We start from the raw sequence: 20,972 nt of genomic DNA, 5'->3' as shown, positions 1-20,972 counted from the left end.
TGAACAAAGTGAAAGAATTGGATCACTTCTTTTTTAAGAAAAAGAGGGTAGTTCTGGAATCAGGTAAGTTTATAAGTATGGGTAGAAAGTCAAGTAAATGCTTGTTTATGGGTAGTATTTTCTATTCAACATAAGAGTTAGGATCAACTGCAGTCATTTTGTGATATTTGAAAATAGTTTGGAATATTTAAGTAGAGTGGGAAAAGTTTGAAGTAGGAACTGTAGAGAACAAAAAATTGAATTTGAAAATAAGATATCTGGTCAAAATTGAGAGTTCTTTTGAAATTCTGTGCTAATAGAGTGATACTAGTCTGCTGGTTTTAAAATCACTTAATTATTCAGTTGCTTTGGAGTAGGGATTGAGAGGCAGATGGATTTGTCCATCAACGAGGTACCTCTTTCCTTAGGAAAATGTGATAAACTTCAAAGGAGAAAGTGATTGCAATGAAGAAGGATGGATCATAAGTACGACGCCATGATTACTGACAAGGAATTCACAAAGAAATAGAAAAGTGAATGTTTTGGATTTTCTACATGAGAAAGATGAAAGCATAGGAACTTTTGGTTGGGATTTGAGATATCTCAATTTATAATTCTAAGGTAGCATATGTTTAGCATAATAAATGTCTGGCATGATCATAAAAGAAAAGAGATACAGTGGAGAAGAGATCACTGGAGGAAAAGGGCCAGAGTGATAAATATGAATGGCTTGCCTTTTCCACATGGACTTTGAAGTTACCCATTGCAATAGGCAACCTCAATGAATACGTTCTCTCTAGCTCAAATTTTCAATGTCTTTGGATAATAAAAAAAGTCTATTATATAACCTTCATCCTATTATATCTTGATAAGACTAAGAGATAATAAAATTTACAGAAATTAGATTAGGCTACAAGACAATCAGGTTTAAAATTGCTCAAACTCTGGTTTGATTACATACATATGCATAATCATTGCTCTACCACTTTCTATCTATCTGTCTGACTGTATATCTTTGACTCATTTTTTCTATAAAGGTCTTACTCTTTTATCATTTTTTAATATCTCAAAATAAAGTGACAGTTCTGGAAAACAAAGGAAAGACTATTTTTATTAAAAGAAAAAAAAAGTAAGCCAAAAACTGCCAATTCCTCAGAAACTTTTAGTAAAGTGGAACTTTGCTAAAGGTTGTATAACCAGATCAAACATTTGTGTGGTCCTATTCACTGTGGCTTACGAAAACTGTCAGGTCTAATTGCGTACTACCCATGAAAATGGCTATCATCTCACAGAATGGCATAGACCAATTGGCACGCTCTCTATTCTCAATTAACACTTCCTTAGCTGATACTCTCATCTGTGTCTTTTGGCATCATATTTTTTCATTTTAAAATTCTAGTTGTTTAAATTTCAAAATGTATAAAAGTGTGGTTTCTTATAATAAATCATAAATTATAATTCAGTCCATAGATATTCTAAGCCTTTTGTTTCTTCAGTGTTCCCCCATTGTTGCCTGAACACAGACTATGAATATGGCATTATTCTGTGGAGAAAGAATGGAATAAAACTTCAATGAGGAACTTGTATTCAAAAAAAACTGAGGCAAGCTGCCTCTAAGACAAAAATTTGGAATTATCTTTGAAGTTGACTTATTTATACTATTCATGTGGTATTACGATTATAATAGGGCTGATTTCTGATTTCTATAACAAGAGACCATATTAATGGTGCCTTAAACAAGATAGAAGTTTTTTTCTCTCATGTAACTGTCCAAGCACAAGCAGGCCAGGGCAGATTCATTAGCTTCAAGGTGCCTGGAATTCTGATTTCTTCTATATTTTTGTTTTTCTATTTAAAGGGTTCTGTTTTCTCCTTAAAGTCCAAGATAGCAAGCTACCATGTCCACATTCCAGGCAGCTGGATGGAAAAGGAATATCAAGGGAAAAGGGAAGGTAAGGGAATGTCCTTTCATTTTAAGGGCCCGACCTGGGAGTAGTCGGCATCACCACTGTGGACATTCCGACAGGCAGAAAGAGCTTAGTCCTATGGCTGGTGCAGCTTAGAACAGTTGTCCTTTTTGAGTTTCTTAAAATTTTTTTTTTTTTTTTTTTACTTCTGCCATGTACTGTTTAAAAAGAAAAGACTCTATTACTCTGAAATAGAAGGAGACAGTGAATACTGGGAAATAACTAGCAGTCTCTTCCTCATCTACAAATCCAGTACATGACCATTCATTCAATGGCTTGTTACAATCACTAATAGCCAGGGAGTAATGGTGTCATAGTTTTCTCTGTGTATGCACTAAAGGAAAAGCAGTGTCATTGAAAGTCATAGTATAAGTCTCAGTGACTTGGAAGGGAATACTGGAGAAAACTGATGCACATACAATCAAACTTTTGCTGGGTTGAAAGGGAAAAGGAAGCGTCAGATGAGTTTGGCAACATTGCCCACATTCCTCATAATTGAATGGCTAGCTTTAGAGCACAACATCAATGGCCTTTTTATTTTTAATGAATCCTTTTAAGGAAAAAAGTGCATCATTAATGTTATTGACAGCACTCTTGATGGCATGGAGTCTAATAATAGGTGAAATAACAAAGGCATCACTAATTCTAATTAAAAAGCTGTTAAGAAGACTCAAAACTTTAATTTTAAAGTTACCTTAACCAATTTATTTATTTTGTTTACCTTTTTGTTTGTATAATAACGATATATGACATGATTTTTAAAATCTATGTCTAAGTTTTAAAGGAGATATTTTCATAAGTATAAAATAAAAATTCCTTACTATCAGAAAGCATTAAGTCTTTAATTGGCAACATTCTTTTTTCTTTCTTAGTATCAGGTAAGACACTGGAGCATCTTATAATCGATAGCATCTTAGATTCAATCAAATGTGCTTTCGAATATGGTACCCGATATGATATTCCCATACCCAAACTTATTTTTAAAATCTTTACATATGTTCATTACTAAGTAAATGATTCATAATCTATGATTGTATATTAATTCTACATCTAAATCAACTTGAACAACTATGCACAGCATTTAATTAATGGTACCAGTACATTTTAATATCTGGGACAGTGCCTTTCACATAGTAAGTGCTCAATAAACATTTGTTGAATAAAAGCATAATGCTAATACCACACCTGATATAGTAATTCAAACTGAAACATATCAAAAATGATAATAAGCTTTTTAAATATCGTTTTGTCCACTATTACTGTAAATCTATCACTACTGAAACAGAACTAAGGAAACAATGAGGACTGAAGAGAAAACAAGAGTCTTTGATTAAAATAATTCTGCCATATGGACAAATGGACTTTTACAAGATTTTAAAAATTAACTGTAATGTTTTCTTTTTAATAATGGAACATTAGACAGTAGATCATAACCTACCTCAGGATCCACCTGAATGGGGGGGAAAAAGTTATCAATATTAGTTCCTCTATCTCTTCTCCTCCACTCCTCCACCTCAATCACCCCAGGATGATTCTACCCTTCTAGTTCTGAGGCCATTGCAGCAAATTCTGTAAAGATACATACATCAGGGGGAGCACCTCATCAATTATATAAATGTATAACACTATGCTATACATCTAAAACTAATATAATATTGAATGTTAACTGTAACTGAAAAATTTTTAAAAATTGAAATAAAAAAGTCTATATATTATATGTATATAACATATATATTTTATTGTATTTTCTTATAGTCTACATAAGCTACGTTAATGTCAGCTCTTACAGTACCAGTGGCTACTTAAGATATTTAATGTTATGAAGAAAAAAACATCATGTTAGATAATAACAAGAAACCATGTCTTCAGCCAGGGATTTATTTCTAAATTGGTCACCAATAAAGGAACTTGGTACTGTACAAATTAGAAACAAGCAAGATAATTTATTGACCTTTAATAATAACATTTCCTATCAGGAGGTCTAATTTTATTTGACACATTCATGCTAATTATACTTTGGAATCTTTGAGCAGATGATTCTCGGCTTTTTTACACTGTAATATTTTGCCTCCAATGATCTTAGTACTGAATTTTAATAATAGCATGAACTGTTAATTACTTAACTTAGCCAAAATATGGTAGGAGAATAGAACAAATGAGATTTTAACATATTGTTTTTCTAATTAAAAATGAATAAAAACAATTTAACTGGTAATCTAATATGTGCTTTCATTACAGGATTTTTCATGAACATATAAAGGATAATTTTATGAGTTAAAAGTTTTTCATTTAAAACACACTAAAATCTTTAACAAGATTTGGGTATTGAAATAAATCAATTATAGTTGGCCAAGAATATAAGTAAAGATTTAGTTGTGTATACTTAAGTGCATATGCATGCATATACTCAAATGAGAAAAATAAGGACCTTGTGTCTTACATTTGGATGACAACAAATCTAATGAAAAGAAAGTTTGGGATTTGGGTCATAATTACACACTGAGAAATTTTATTGATACCTTTTTATTCATCACTAATTGTAGTCAATGATATAGAAATAGTTTAGAGCCTATCTTTACAAACATTTGTTCAGGTGCCTTTTAGCACCAAGAATGCTCTTAGGAATAGGAATGTTCCTACTTTTTGTTGAACCTAGAATCTAAGGAGCCCTGGTTTCTTATCCTAGTTCCATCAATAACTACCTGTGATTTGAAGAGAAGTTGCCAACTTTTCCTACCTTAGTTTTCACAAGTGCAAAATGATGATTTCCAGTTTTAACTAGAATGACTAAGAGCAATTTGAATAATATTTTTTTCCCAAGCTACTTTCTACTTAAGCAAACTAAGTCTTTCCTTTTACCACTGTAAATGGATATATTAAGACACTCCCACTTTTCTAGAACTTCAGTAAACTCAGTACATTTGTTATACCATACAAATTAAGCCATGGTATTCACTGTTTTTTCATGGTATGTTGCTCATTATATTCTAGATTTTATATGCCTTAAGTGCTCTAATTTTTGACAGCTTCATAACTAAATATGAAGCTGTATCAGATACTGGAGATACAAATATATACATTTATTTTTAGAAAGGATTTGGAGATTATTAAACAGCACCCATCATTTTATAAATAAGGAAATTGAGACTCTTTGAACATAAGTTCATTAATTTAATTATTCACTCATTCAACAATTATTTATTGAGAGTCTATTAGGAACCAGAGATTTTTGTAGGCACTGAGGATAAAACAGTAAACATAGCACTGCCTTCAAGAAGCTGACATTCTATTGACTTAATAAGCACATCATTAGCAGAATAAAATGTAGATCAGAAAGACCACAATTATATTTTCAAATATAGATAATTTTAATTGGCTTTGGAAATTCTGCTAAACATTTATGATAATGTTTGTCTTCTGACAGAATTTTGTACAAAAAAAGTTTGTAATGAATGCAGATGTGTCCCAAATAATGACCATTTTTTCCATAAGACAAAATTATAATGATGATTGGATTTTAAAGAAAATGTGATAAAATGAATAAAATGCATAGCCATAAACTTTATATATGAAAACATAATAATCAGGTTTCAGAGAATCACTGCTCATATAAAGAGGAAATAAAGATCTTAATTTGTTGCAAGAGAAAAGAAGATTAAGGCAAAAAAAAAAAAAAGTCCTGATAATCCTGCCAAAATATTGATGTTTCAGAATTTAAAAAATTAGATGCTTGCTGAGACCTGTTTGGCCTTTGAAGGTAGTCATCTCTTATCCCTAGAGAAAATGAGACCCTACACAACATGTATTGATGATCAAATAAAACTACACTAGAATAATAGAAGGGGGTCATTCTTCAGTGGAGTGACAATGTGGAGGAAGGAAAAAATCCTCTCATATATCCTTCTTTAAATGGGTTTATAATTTTGAATTCATTGTGGTTCAGTTACTCTTTTCCAAACCTACAAGTCTCAAGGAAAATTTTCCACCATGTTTCTGACTTGTAATTCTTTATACAATCATTAGAATATGTAAAATTCAGTAGTACAGTGATATAAAAATTATAAGTAAATTGAGTAATCATTGCTTTGTGCCTGTAGAGAAAACCTATGATGTCCCCTCACTCATATTAAGAACTTATGATAGACTTAAAATGCTTTAATCACAGAGAAAAACTTTACTCCAAAATTAAATGTGTAAAATGCAAGATCGAAACATTGACAAATTAAATGTTTATTTTAGATATTTAAATTAAAGTTAGGTCTATACAGCTGTGATTGACTGGGAGCTTAAGTGGAGTGGATTAGCTATGATTTATGAGTTATGTCTTTCAAACTACATAGTTTCCTAAAATCTCATAAGCATTTGGATATGAAGCAGCAATTAAAGACTGACTGGAAATGAACCCAAATCTAGTTTAAAAACTATTATGTATATTTAGTCACAATGTACCTGAAAAATAAAATTTGAGGCCAATATACTGTTTTGTATTTTTCCTAAGCATTCTAGTATTAAATCACATTGTGCATTAAGATAAACTCAGTGAGCGACATACCTGTTTAAGAAGAGGAGAATCAGTGGTAAAAAAGACTGCAAAATATGATTTTAAAAATTATACATGATGAACTTTTTAGTGTATTAGTGATATTGACATTGATAATCTCTGTAATAAATTATTTCAAGAGTAAATTAACTAGTATTGGTGGCTTCAGTCTAAGTCTTCACAAATTTTACTGAAATACGAGATTGATCAACTTGATTTGTAGATCCTCAATGTCAATATCACTTATGCTGCTGCTGCTACTGCTGTTATGGTAAAGAGGATGGTGAAGCTTGCTCTTTATTGGCATTTTAAAAACCAGCAGGATATCTTACATATATATGTGATTTATAACTTCTTTAATGTAGAACGACTTTAATTGGGATTACCTGAATTTCTCTGTCTCTACCCTATGTGAAAGAATCTAAAAATAAACACAATCTGGAAGCTTGCAACTGTCACTGCAACCTTAGAGTAACTGACACCATCTGGGCAGTGCCGATTAACATTCAAAGTTAATAACCACCGTACCGTTCAATGTCACTGTCCTCCTACCAAGGATGTGTTTCTCATTAAACAAACAGTGAGTAGAAGTCGATCACCTACTGAAAGTATTATTTTGGGACCTATGATAAGGGACACAAATGAATATGTTATAAGAATAACTACTTTAAAGCATAACGTGAAGCTGAGTGGCTAATATAAATAAAGATTTGGTAAATAACCTTTGAATTTATTTCATAGATATCTCTTGATATCCAGAGTTTATTTGCTGATTAAAGTATTTTACATAGATTTCTGGTGCATAGATTTACAAATGGAAAATGTAATGCAATCTTGTTAATCTTTATATTTCCTATAAAAGTGTCTTCTCTAGTGATAGCCATTCAATATATATTCATTTTTAAATCAAATACCCCATTTGAATTATACATATTTTCCCTTAAGGGGAGAAAAGTGTTCATGTATTTATTTTAGACTAATCACCCCCTTTGTTTCCCAAGGGAAAGTTCGAAAAGAATTAGGATGACAACTACTTATAGCTCTTAGGGCAAGCTTAGACCCTTTCTGTAACTCATACAGTATTGTTTTAGCTGAAGCTAATAGAGTTGTGTATTTAAAAAAATTTAGAGGCTAGTACTCTTTGGTTTCCAACCTCCACGAATTTTCATCATCAGCCAATCTGCGACCCAGGAAACCACTACTTGGTGTATGGTTACAAAGAAGGGAAGGAGGAGGAAAAATTACTATTTTTTTCCACAGCATCTACTGTTGAATGACAAAAAAAAACAAAACAGGTCTTTAAATACTCTCATTTCTTCCATTGTACTCCTTCTTGAATCTTTAGCATTTAAATTACTAAAGACATTTCAGAAGACTTTATCCAATATCACCAAAGAGGATTTAAAGGTCACACAATGAGTGTTTATCTCATGCCTAGCAACCGTACGCATAACATGTATATTTACCATGTTCATCCAGTTGCTTCTAGTAATAGCTGAGTTTCATACATTCATAGGAATGTAATACCTACTGAACAAGAAGACCGTTGTGGTTATACATTAGCAAAATGTCTAAGTTTCCAGCACGTGGACAGCACCAATTATGTATCATTCTGCTCCAAGGTCCATGGAGCAGCATCTCCTTGTTTTGCCAAGTGTAGACTGAAGCCTCTCTTGGTTCCTGTTGCCAGGATCAGAGAATTAGAAAATCTCGCAGATATTCTATTTAAATAATGGTATATAAAAGCTAAACCAAATCTATTCCCACCTCCATTCCCTCTCCCTTTGTTTTTGGTGGTGGTAGTGAGCGGATGTGCCCTCCACGCCTCCTTCCCAGCAGCACACAGGACTCACTGCAGTCGCGCTCCTTCCTGAGCTTAGAAGTCCAGCTCTTACTTGTTGCTCTGGCTACCCTCAACCTACAAAGCCCCGCCAGTAGACTAAAATGATAGCAAAGCCAAGGGGAAAAAATAAGACACCACTAAAGGAATGGCAGCCTTCCAGCCCAGTGTCGAAAATCACGAAACCAGTGTTCGTTTAATCTCCCAAAGCAACAAGTGACCCTCACAAGGGACTCTGAAACCACGCGGCCCAGAAATCCAGAGTCCATCTCTCCCATGTGAATAACATGACAGGCTGCGCAAACCATGGCGCAGGTCGCTAAAACCTCTGCCCCTAAAAGAGTGCTTCCCTCTTTAAAAAAAAAAAAAAAAAATCGGTCACCTAAAATTTCTTTTCACCTCCAGATTTCTGAAGATCGATAACCTCCATTCTGCCCCATTTCTTTTCAAGTGTCCTGAAGGGGTAAGATGCCTATATTTTGGGGTGTATATGAGAGTGTGTGTGTAGAAAGGATTTCTCCTCTCTTCCTATTACCCTAAATGTGTCCTGAGTCTTAGTTATCGCCTAATGGACGATTAATAATCCCTGCTGTTTTACCAACTTTGTCATGAAGCCCTAGAAAATCATATAAATTAAAGGGTTTTAGAAACTGTCAAGTGCTCAACAGGTCGCAGCCGCGGGTTACCCCTTCCGGGATCTTTGCTGCCTTTGGAGGCCACCGCAGCCCCATTTGCAAGACAGTTCTCAGCGTCCAAGCACAGACAGTGCCGCCCGGCCCCTTCCCCAAGCCCGCGCGATCCGTGACCCCCGGGATAGGCCGGGGCAGCCCGAGTCCCGTAGGAGAGCGGACCCCGCGAGTAGCGCTGGGTGAGCGGTACTGGCGCCGCCGCCCGCGCTCGCCGTTCCACTCTGGTAGGGAGACGCGAGGCGTGGGAGAGCGCGGCGAGGGGGCGCGGGAGCCAGGGAGCCAGACGCCGCCGGCGGGCAAGGAGCAGACCAGAGAAGTGGAAGGAGCCGGATGGGTGGAGATGAGAGAAAACCGGGGCAACCAGCGCTCAAAGTCGCCAGCTGATGAATGGGAAAAGGATCGAGGTAGGAAGGAGCGGCGTCCCAAAGATGCCCCCAGCGCCGCGCGGGAGGCGCCAGACACCAAAGCAGGGAGGGGAGCGTGCGGGGTCCTGGCGGGGCGCGAGGACGCGAGAGGAGCCCTCCGCGGGTTACCTGTGCTGCCTCCTCCCTGGCTGCCCCTGTCCGGGGGAAAGATGCCGGAGCACTTCTCCCACTCCACCTGGCCCGCGAAGCACAGCTCGGTGACGATGTGCAGCGCCTTCTGGCACAGGCTGCTCACTCCGTCCTCCTTGTGGAAACTCATCGTTTGGCCTATTTTTCCTCAGTTAGCCGACTTCTCACCCCTCGCCGTTACCTATAGGCCGACCCCTCTTGCGCCCTAAGCCATATCCCGCCCGCGGCGACTTTGGCTGGGGAGCGCGCAGCTGAGAGGCGGCAACTCTTAGGAGCCCCAAGTTGGCTCCATGGCGGGAGCGGAGCGCGCAGAAGAAGGCGGGGAGGCTGAGGCGGGAACCCGCGCGAGCGGCGGCGGGGTTTGCGCCAACTCCTGGACGCGCGAGCAAGCGGAGGCAAGCTGCAGAGAGAACCCCGGCATGTAGTGCGAAGGGGAGGGGGAAGACGAGAAAAAGCTAAAGCCCTCGACTCGCAAGAACGTGCCCCCTCCGCCTCTTCCCAGAGCGCTTGTGTTTCTGAAAGGCGCCTGGAGGCGCCGCGTCCAATCGCAACCCGGCGCGGGCCAGGGCGACCCGCCAGGGAACGCGCACCCTTCTTCTGCAGTCAGCTGGGGAAGGGGTTGGCATCCGAGCGGGCGCCTCGGCTAGGCTCCCCAGCTGAGGCCAGGGGGCTCATATTGGCGCACAGCGGGGCGGAGAATCTCGGTTTTGTCTGTACTTTTCCTAGATTCAGTCTCCCCAACCAGAAACCCCTTGTCCCTTGAACTTCACTACAGATGTGTGTTATTCTCTGTGCTCTATCCGCTTCTACTTTTCCGAAAGTCATTTTAACTGAACACAAACTGAAAAAGTTAAATTAAAATTTTTTTAATTTTTTAAAAAGTGTAGCTCTATGCATAATCAAGTCAGACGTCCATAGAAAGAAGACATCCCTGGAAAACATTTTAAAAATGATTTCTAACGATGATGGTTTAGACAAAGAATATTTAACCCAAGAGATCTTTATGCATAAATACTTGGATAGGTAAATTTTAATTTGTTACCTGTTTTAAAAAAAGATTGTTTAACCCTCTTAAATCACAAAACAAAATATATTATTTGTATTAATAGTCGGGATTCTGGCTATTAATCCATAATTGGTAATTGAGAATGCACAACATGATTCCTTTTATCACTTTTGCAAGTGACTTAAGTACTGAAAAGGCATGAGTATTAAAGAGGAGAAGGTTAAAATCAAATTCGACACACAGAAACCTCTGCTTAGCCTTGAAAAACTTGCTTTCAGGTCTGTAAAATGAGAATTTTTTTTTTAATTAAGTTTACTGGGGTAACATTGGTTAATACAATCATATAATTTTCAAGTGTACATTATCATTTGACATCTATATATTCGATTGTGTTTACTACCCAAAGCTCAGTTTCCTTCAGCTACCATATATTCAATCCCCTTTACCCACTTCACCTTCCCCCCTATATTTGACCTCCTTTACCTCATCTACCTTCCCCCTTATCCTTCTCCCCACTAGCAACCACTATTCTATAGTCCTCTGGTAACCACTAGTCTATAGTGTGGTCTATCACCACACACCAAAATTAACTCAAAATGGATTAAGGACCTGAATACAAGACCTGAAACAATAAAATGCGTAGAAGAAAACATAGGAACGAAACTCAAGGACCTTGGACTTAAAGAGGATTTTATGAATTTGACCTCAAAAGTCAAGGGAAGTAAAAGCTAAATTAAATGAATGGGACTACATCAAACTAAAAAGCTTCTTCTCAGCAAAAGAAGCCATCAACAAGGTATAAGCCCTTTCAGTACTCACAGCCCTCAGACGAGGGGCTGGGCAACGGTTCGAGGCTCCAGTTACTATGACGCGGGTCCACTGAGAGGCCCATGGAAAAAGGCCCACCAAAATGTGACTACCATGTCCCTGGGTAGTTTTATTTAAACTGCTTGACAGTTTGATAAATTATTTCCTCTGTAAGGACACCATGGTAAAGGCTTACTATAAATATTAGGCATAGCATTCCAGTAGGTAAGTATTCATTAGTTGAATCATTTTGACCTGATTCATAGGACAATTGGTATAACTAGGACTATTTTTATCATGAATTAAGACAAACTAAAATCCACAGGCTTCGTTTGCTTAGTTTTTATACACATTGATTTGGGTGATTTTTAGATCAGATTGACTAAAGAAATAATTTTGCTGTCAATTAAAAAATATTAAATATCTACTGTATGTTTGAAGTGAAGTTACACACATTAATAAGGCCCTTTACAATTGTCCTTGCTCCTCCAGGCCTCCACAATCCAGACAGGCCCACATAAAACAAACTGCAGTGCAATGCTGTGCTTTCATATTTACTATATGAACAAACTTGTGTGGGGGGACAAAATGAGTACTTTATTCTACTTACAGACTCTAATTACTTAAGTGGAGTAATGCAGAAGGTCTGTTTAATGACCCTCTTATGTTTGATTTCAGGGTTAGATATTAAGTGAACACATTCTGAAAATAACTTTCCTGGCATTTGTTTATGCTGTTCCTGGCCTGTTACTACTGCTTCCACAACAAGGAGAGTTAATTTCATATGGATATTCATTTTTATGCATTTGTCTGAAATATTTTTGGTTTTATATAAAATTAATACCATAAAGTTTTAATTTTTTTTCTTTATTTTTTAGACCATCTCACAGCTCATTAGCAGGTGAATCAAAGCAGTTTTGGGAAGAGTAGTAACCGCATTCAGGATAATTTTTTTCAATGTTGAAGGATAAGATGACAAGAATTTCAATTCATGATCTTTAAAAATATTTCCAACTTTTTCAGCTAACAAGAGCCTAACAAATAAACCATACGATACAGATTTGCATATACTTCCCCCCACCCATACCCTGAAGGAAGTGCTAAAACTAGTAAAGGAGGGGTAAACAGATTAGACTGACATTTACTCCAGCACTATTTGCTGTGTAAAGTGCTATATGAGGCATTGATAGTCAAAAAATACAGGCTTTAAGGGGCTCTGTCACAGCTTCCTTCTGAATGACCTTCTGAATGCATTATGTAGAGGAGGAAGTGGTCTGGAGATGAAGAGCCTAAGAGAATCCCCCTGTAAGCTAGGCTAGCCTCTTAAGTGGTAATTTGTGTGTGTGTAATTTGTTTTATTTTTTATTTTGATTAATTAATTAATTAATTAATTAATGGTGACATTGGTTAGCGAAATCCAATAAGTTTCGGCTGTATATTTTAAAAGTAAGGCATATATATTTACACTGTGCGTTCACCTCCCATAGTTAGATTTTTTTTCTGTCACCACATATTTGACCCCCTTTCACCATTTACCTGCCCCCTTCCCCACCCCCTACCTTCTGGTAACCACTAGTCTATAGTCCATGTCCATGAGTCTCTGTTTGTTTGTCCTGTTCATTTGCTGCTTTTAGATTATATCCCACAAATAAATAATATCATGTGACTTTCAACTTTGTCTGGATTATGTCACTTATCATGATTATCTCGAAGTTCATCCATGTTGTCGCAAATGGCAGTATTTCATCTCTTCTTATGGCTGAGTAACATTCCATTGCATGTATGTACCACAGCTTCTTGAAGTGGTAATTTTGAATGCGTAGCACTGTCATTTCCCTACTTGCTTAATCTTCCAATTCTTTCTTTCTCCCTTTCCTATATCCCTTTCAAAATCTGGAGGAGAATGAATTAAGTGGATAAGGATGGGATGGGGAAGGGAATGGGGGAATCATTCCTGAGACTATAATTTTAAATATTATAAGACTGGAACTAAGAGAGGAACTAAAAGGGTGAGTAAATGAGGAAATCTCAGAACAGCTGAGCGTCTGAATGAAGATGAGTGACAAAGATTAAATTATAACTTAAAAAATTCCTACCTTCCTTTTCTGTCTTTTACAGCTACCTCAGATACATAAGAGCCCAATTCTAACTTCTTGTACACACTTTGGCCTGCTCCTGTATTCCTTCATTCAGAAAATAGCATCAGACTCACTCCCAACTGGTGGCTATGGTGACTAGACTTCTGGTTTGCACAGATGAATATTGCTATCGAGAGGTCTGACCCCAGACCATTTTGACCAATCTGATTCATCACTTGGAAGGCTTGGTGTCTTCTCTTTTTCCATTGTGTTCACTTTGTTCACTTGTCCTGACAGGTACTCAGTGAACGTTTCAGAGACTCAGTTCTGAATTCTTCAATTTTGAGACATTTATTGATTTATTCCTTCAATAATTCTCTGCTTTCTATTTTTCCATGTAAGCTTTCTCTGGAACTCATTTATGTTGTATTTTTGACTTCCAGGATTGAATCTTCAATCTTCCTTTCTCTTCTATATCCATCTCTACCATCATTATTTTTTGTACTCTAATTTTAGTGAGATTTATTAGACTTTCTCCTCTAAGCCTTCTATTAAATCTCTACTATTTCAGCTATTGGCTATTGTAGTTTTAAGATATGAATACTTTTTGTTTACTGATTTTTTTAGTTTCCAATTTTAAGGATACGCAGTCTGTGCTTATTTTTCAACCATATTAACAATGTATTTTTAACTCCTTTTCCCTGTTTCTGTCTTGTGTCTTTTTTCTCTGATTAACTTGCTTTTTAATTTTTTTGTTTAGTTGCTGTTCTTCATGTTGTAGGATTATCTTGGGTGTCTGTTGATATAAATACTCTTTATATTTAAGAACACTATAATATGAAGTTGAAACCCCAAATGCACTAGCAAGGCTTAGAACCTATGGGCTTGATTGAAGGATGCCTCAGGGTTAGGAAGTTTCAACTACTCCACCTGCTTCCATGTTATAAACCTACTGACATCTTTTGGGCTTTTGTCATCTCCTGTCTTCTATTCTTTTTTTCCTCTTGGGTTTATAGCCATTTTATTGCTCTGTTTTCATTTCAGTGCCATTCCAGGAGGGACAGGAATACTATCTATCATGCATAACTGTTTAAAAAAGTAATTCTGATTGTGTCACTCCCAATGCCTTCCCATTGCTCTTTAGGTATATTGCATATCTTGAATGTGGCCTTTAAAAGCCCTACTCAATTATTACAGCTAATAAATGAGTTCAACAAGTTTGCAAATATAAGACCAATATTTTAAAAACTGTTATTGTATGCTAATAATGAAAAATCCAAAATTAAATTAAACAAACAGCTCCATTTATAGTAGCAAAAAAAGAATAACATGCTTAAGAATAAAGTTAGTGATAGAAGTGTAAGACTAGAACCTTGAAAACTACGAAACATTGTTGTAAGAATTTAAAGACTGCTATCCACATACAAAAGAATGAAGTTGGACCATTTTTTCATATCATCAAAATATAACTCCCAATGGATCATAAACCTAAATATAGAAGTTAACATTATAAATCTTTTCAAAGAAAACACAGTAAATTATTAGTGACCTTATGTTAGAGAATGATTTCTGAAATATGACACCAAAAACTCAGCCAACAAAAGAAAAAAAAAACTTCATGAAAATTAAAACTTGTGCATCAAATGAAACCATTAAGAAAGTGAAAAGACAACCTAACCCACACATTTGGAGACAATATTGCAAAACACACATACAATAAGGGACTTTTATCCAGAAAACATAAAGAACTCTTACAAGTCAATAATAAAAAGACAGATAACCCAATTAAAAAATGGGCAAAGGATTTTAATGGATATTTCTCCAAAGAAGATATACAAATGGCCAGTAAGCATATAAAAAGATACTCAACATCATTAGTCATTAGGGAAATGCAAATTAAAACTACAATAACATGCCACCTCAAATTAAATGAATTATTACTAAAAAGAGAAACATAAAATATGTTGGAGAAAATGTGAACTAAATACAATTCTCATGCATTCTAATACATTCTAATACAAGTGGTGCGGTCACTTTGGAAAATAGTTTGGAACTTCCTACTAAGTATCTACTAATTCACTACTCAGTATTTACCTAAGAGAAATTGGAAACATATGTTCATTAAAAAAATTGTATGCTGTTGTTCATAGCAGCTTTATTTCTAGAAGCCAATAAGTGATAACGTCCATCAATTGATGAATGATAAACAAGATGTGGCATATCCATACAGTGGAATATTACTGGCAATAAAAAAGAATAAATTATTGATATATGCTACAACATGGATTAACCATGAAAGGATTATCTTAAATGAAAGAAGCCAGTTACAAAGGAACATATATTGTATGATACCACTTAAACGAAATGTCCAAAACACAAATACATAGAGTGCGTATAAAAAAATAGAGTAGTGGCTTTTAGGGTCTAGTGGAGAGAACTGGGGAATGGAGAGTGGCTACTAATAGAGATGAAGTTTCTTTGTGGAGACTGAAAATATTCCAGAATTATATAGTGGCCGTGTTTGCACTACTCTGTGAATATGCTAAAAACCCACTGAATCATAAACTTTAAAAGGGTGACTTATATTATGATATGTAAATTATAGCTCACTGAAGTTGTTATTTTTTTAAGCTGATTTATCACCAGGGAGCTCATTTAATTTTGAATACCTTAAATATTTAATATTAATTGTAAAATACAAATTCATTTTAGAGAATTTTGAATTGTAAAAATTGAAACCATAACATATAGGACAAAAATGTATAGCAATGACATCATTAAAAATTGAACTGAGAAAAACATGTGGCACATATGCAAAAAAAGGTTAATAATAATAACAATAAAATTAATAATAATAAAATATCTCTCACAAATTAAAACAAAATCCAAATTTTAATAATGAATTAAGAAATCATGTTTTTGAAAAATGTACATATGACAAACATATAAAAATAACCTCATTTGTAGTCAAGTAACTACAAAATTTAACAATATGATAATCTTTTAAAAAATGATAAAACCCAGCATAGGCCAGATTTGGGAGGAAACTAAGTAATTGTGTACACTGCTGGTTGGAAAATAAATTGATACTGTATTTCTCCAAACTGTTTAACAGCATTACAGTTTTGCATGCTTAGAAATTCACTTCTAACAGTTTATCCTAAGGAAAACATCAAAATATCAAAAATGTGCTCATTGATTTAGCAGCAAAAATACATTTGAAACATTATTTGTAATATTAAAAATGTTAGAACACTCAGCATTTTCAAAACGGGATTTATTAGATCAATTATGTTATATTCATAAAATTGAACACCATTCAGATATTTAATAAAAAATAATCAGATTATATAGCAGTGCATACAAGTTTATTGATTTATATATAATTTAAAAAGCAATGAAATGCTCACAGTGCTTATGTCAGTTGTTTGGATTAATGGTTATGGTGATTGGTGCTCAACATGTCTTCCAGCTTCTTCTCTGATGCCTTCCTATCCTGTAGAGACTAGAAAGTTAACAATTTCATTTCTTAGACTCCATTGCATCTTGCATTCTGTATCTAATTATCATCCACAACTCCCATGCCATTGCAGGAGATTGGAAAGGTGCGAGTGGAGCAGAGCTATACTTTTATTACTCCTGCTACTTCTTCCGAGAAGCATAGTCGCAGAAGCATTCGTTTTTTTTTGCCGCGGTATCATCGGGGGTCCCAGTGTCAAGCCACTTGTAATGTCCTTGTCAAGAACATTAATTTGCTGTCGTGTAGTATAACAGGTGAAGGATAGATTGTGGAACAATTTTCTAATCCTGGGAAGGATGGCATGATTTTAAATCCTAACTTCTATTCTTTGAAGAATCAGTAGTTCCCTGAATATGACTGTGGGATTCATTTCTGAAAGCACTACCTAGAATCTGTCTCTTTACCTTTTACAATAATTCTATAAACCTTTTAGTACTCAGTAAAATTTCTTTTGGTTTACTCTGGCAGAAAAGATGCCAGAAAAGTGAACGTTGAACGCTGATACAATTGGATTGTTTTTATTTTAGTTCTTTAGTTTATATGTATTATCCACATTTTCAACAACAATCATGTATTATTATTGTGATATAAAAACTATATATATAATAATAGTAATGATAATAAGAATGCTTAAGATAAATCTAAAATTTACAAAGGGGCTTCTTTTAGATTACAAATTTTGGAACAAGGTATTATAGTTTACTAATTAAGAGTTTGGGCTCAGCACTGCCACTTCCTCTCTAAGAATTTTTAAGCAATAACCCTAGCAAAACCTCAACGTCATTTTCTATAAACAGGATTTTAACACTTTATTTATGGTGTGAAGATACAATGAGATAATATATATAAAGCCGAAATCCTAATGCTTAATATTTTACAGGAATTCAATGAATGGTGGCAGCTTTACAGTCTCCTTTAAACTTTCATCAAGTTCACATCTCTCCATCTTGATCATAAGAACATCCATGCATAACTTTCTTAAATACTTTGCTTTGAACTGCATTTTTGTTATGCTGCATCAAAGCAAATTTAGATAAATGTCCTAATCTCATTTAAATTAGATGGAAAAAATACAAAAATATTAAATGAAAATTATTTCTCTATATGAGCTCATACTTCATTACCATTGACATCACTGAAGAAAAAAAATTCTGCTCTAGATTTAAGTGACTTTAGGATTCCTTCAGCTCACTGATTGTTTCAAATTAAAACAAGTGCCAGCCTTGCGCTCAAAATACAGCAACACATTGATGTCTGATAATTAAAGAGTGTATGCTTCCTAGAGTCACATACATGACTCTTAGCAGAGTGAATAACCAATGAGAGCGCATAATGAATTTCCTAGGAATTTAAAATAAGAATATGCTTCTGATTTGTTTTAACTCAAGTATCCAGACTATACAGGAATTAATGTTACTCTTTTATATACACCTGAATATTGTGTTATTACAGATAGATCTCAGAAACTGTCAATGAACTCAAAGCACCTTGTTTAGTAGAACTAGTGGTTCCTGCTGATGTAGTTGCACTCACATATTCTTTTGCAATGTTGAATTGCCTAAGAAAAAGAATGCAATATGTGACCACTGCATAAATAAATAGAAAACCATCTTTTATGAGGTTCAAACTTGCCACATTGGTTTCGCTGGCATATACAATAAACACTGAGCTGATCTGCTAAATTTTAATTATTAATAAATTATCTCAGCTACTCTGAATTTATAATTCCTGTATTCTTGAGAAAAATGATGTTCATGAGGATTATTCCTTGAGATATGTGTTCCTAAGTTGTAGATAACTATCTGAGATTCCTTTCTACTTTAACTAATGAGAATGAGATTAAGGATGCCCCTTTACAACCTTTTCTTTTATATAAGTATTTGGCATCCATTTGGTAAAGTGAAAACTTATTAATAAGTGCAAGAACTGTGTTCGTTCATTCATTCATTCATGCATTCAATATATATCTTTTTGAGATCTACTAAGCAATAAGTGCTAGAGATATAACAGTGGACAAAATAAGCAAGAATATAAATGCCACTTTGGAAAACAGTTTGGGAGTTTCTCAAAATACTTGACATAGGGTTACCATATGACCAGAAATTTCACTCCTAGGAATTTACTCAAAATTCCTAAAAATAAAATGAAAACATGTTCACACACACAAAAAGTTGTATGCAAATATTTATAACATAATTATTTCTAGTAGCTAAAGGTGGTAATCAATAAACTAATGAATGAATAGACAAATGTGGTATATCCTTATACAGGAATGTATTCAGCAATAATAATGAATGAAGTATTAGTACATGTTACAACATGGATGAACCTTGTAACATTATGACAAGTCAAAGAAGCCAGTCACAAAAGACCACATATTGTATAATTCCATTTATATGAAATGTCCAGAGTACACAAAACCATTGAGACAGAACCTATAGAGACAGAAAGTAGATTGGTAGCTCTTTGGAGTATTAGAGTATTGTGAAAGGGGAAAATGAAGGAATGGGGAAATGCTTGCTAATGGATATAGTTTTTTTTTTTCTGAAAAGATTTTCTGAAAATGTTTTAAAACTAAATAGTGGTGATGTTTGTACCATTCTGATTATACTAAAAAACCACTGGGTTTATACATCTTGAAAAGAGTGAATATTATAGTATGTGAATTATATCTCATAAAGCTGTTATATTAAAAAGTTGAAAAATTAATTGTGAATCCCCTTTATGCCAGGTAAAGTCTCAGGATCTGGGGATACTGCAGGTGTCAAAAAATATAAATCTGCATTCGCAGCTAACCATTTTTCAGTAAATGTTTTTTGAAATTGTAAGACCATGTGCTGTGTTTGAACAAAGGTTTATTCTAAACGAAATTATCACTGATGTTATAGTTGGAAGAATATTATGTAGAAGGGGTAGGATTTTTCCTTTTACAATATTATATAAGGAGCTCAAAATAATCGAGATGACTCAGAGCATGGCAGAAGGTGTCACTAAAAGAAAAGCAACATACTCCTTCCATTTAGGATAAAGCTTAAAACAACCTAGAAAGCTTTTAGAAGCATATTTTCCTAAACTTTTACATTAGAATTTCATGGAAGATGGCCATAACCTATAGAAAATTTTAGGAAGTGACAGTTATTAATAACTCTGTGCCTAATCTTATTTTGGAATATCAATGTTTCTGCTGATGATATTGTGCCAGGTTTTTGTTTTGGAATAAAATGATCAACCAGTAGTTATTTTTATAAATTGTAATTGCGGAAACAGAAATATAAATTGATCATACATTAAATGTAACATGAACTATAAGTTAAACAGGAAGATAATTATATGCTTCAAATTACATATTATGTACTAAGAAAGACACATGGCTCATTCAGGTCAACATGACTAGGCAGTAATACCCAGTTATTTAATTAAACACTAACCTATTGTTGCTGTAAAGGTATTTTTTGTAGATGTGTTTAATATCTAATATCAGTTGACTTTAAGTAAAGGAGATCATCATTGATAATTAGTTGCAAGGCTTTAAGGGCAAAACTGAGGAAAAAGAAATTTCACAAATAGGCTGCAACTCTAGTTCTTGCCCCAGCTTCTAGATTGCCAGCCTTCTCTACAGATTTCAGACTTGCTAGCTCCAACAATTGTGTAAGCCAATTCCTTGAAATAAATCTCTTTCTCTTATCTCCTCTTTATCTATTGTTTGTCCGTCTGCCATCTATCTCTAGCTATCATTTATCTTACTGGTACTATTTCTCTGTTAGAATCCTGACAAATATATATTTTTGGCACCAAGAGTGGTTCTAAAAGAAGAGAATTTTAGGATGTTTTTAAAATTGGTTCTGGGATTTCTGGAATTGGTTCTCTAATCTCATTAGATTTAAAGATATCAATGATTCTATTTTATTTTTTTTTAGGTGAGGCAACCCTTGGTTGACTTCACAGATTGCAAGGACCTTGTCAGCTTATGATTCCTTATTTTTTATTTTTTA

General features: G+C 34.9%; 1 protein-coding gene across 2 annotated transcripts in view; it reads right to left on the bottom strand.

The window, feature by feature from the left end:
- SYT10 (synaptotagmin 10) overlaps nucleotides 1-10,929 on the bottom strand; it is a 55,426-nt gene extending 44,497 nt beyond the window's left edge. For both annotated transcript variants that reach the window (XM_016121526.2, XM_016121527.2), the window contains exon 1: nucleotides 9,549-10,929. In XM_016121526.2, coding sequence (XP_015977012.2) covers nucleotides 9,549-9,699 — 151 coding nt within the window. In that variant the 5' untranslated portion in view covers nucleotides 9,700-10,929. The remainder of the gene's footprint in view (nucleotides 1-9,548) is intronic.
- Between the last annotated feature and the right edge of the window lie 10,043 nt (nucleotides 10,930-20,972).

The sequence above is a fragment of the Rousettus aegyptiacus genome, unplaced genomic scaffold (assembly GCF_014176215.1).
Source record: "Rousettus aegyptiacus isolate mRouAeg1 unplaced genomic scaffold, mRouAeg1.p scaffold_m13_p_2, whole genome shotgun sequence".
Taxonomy (NCBI): Eukaryota; Metazoa; Chordata; class Mammalia; order Chiroptera; family Pteropodidae; genus Rousettus; species Rousettus aegyptiacus.
This window is presented reverse-complemented; position numbering and strand designations above follow the sequence as displayed.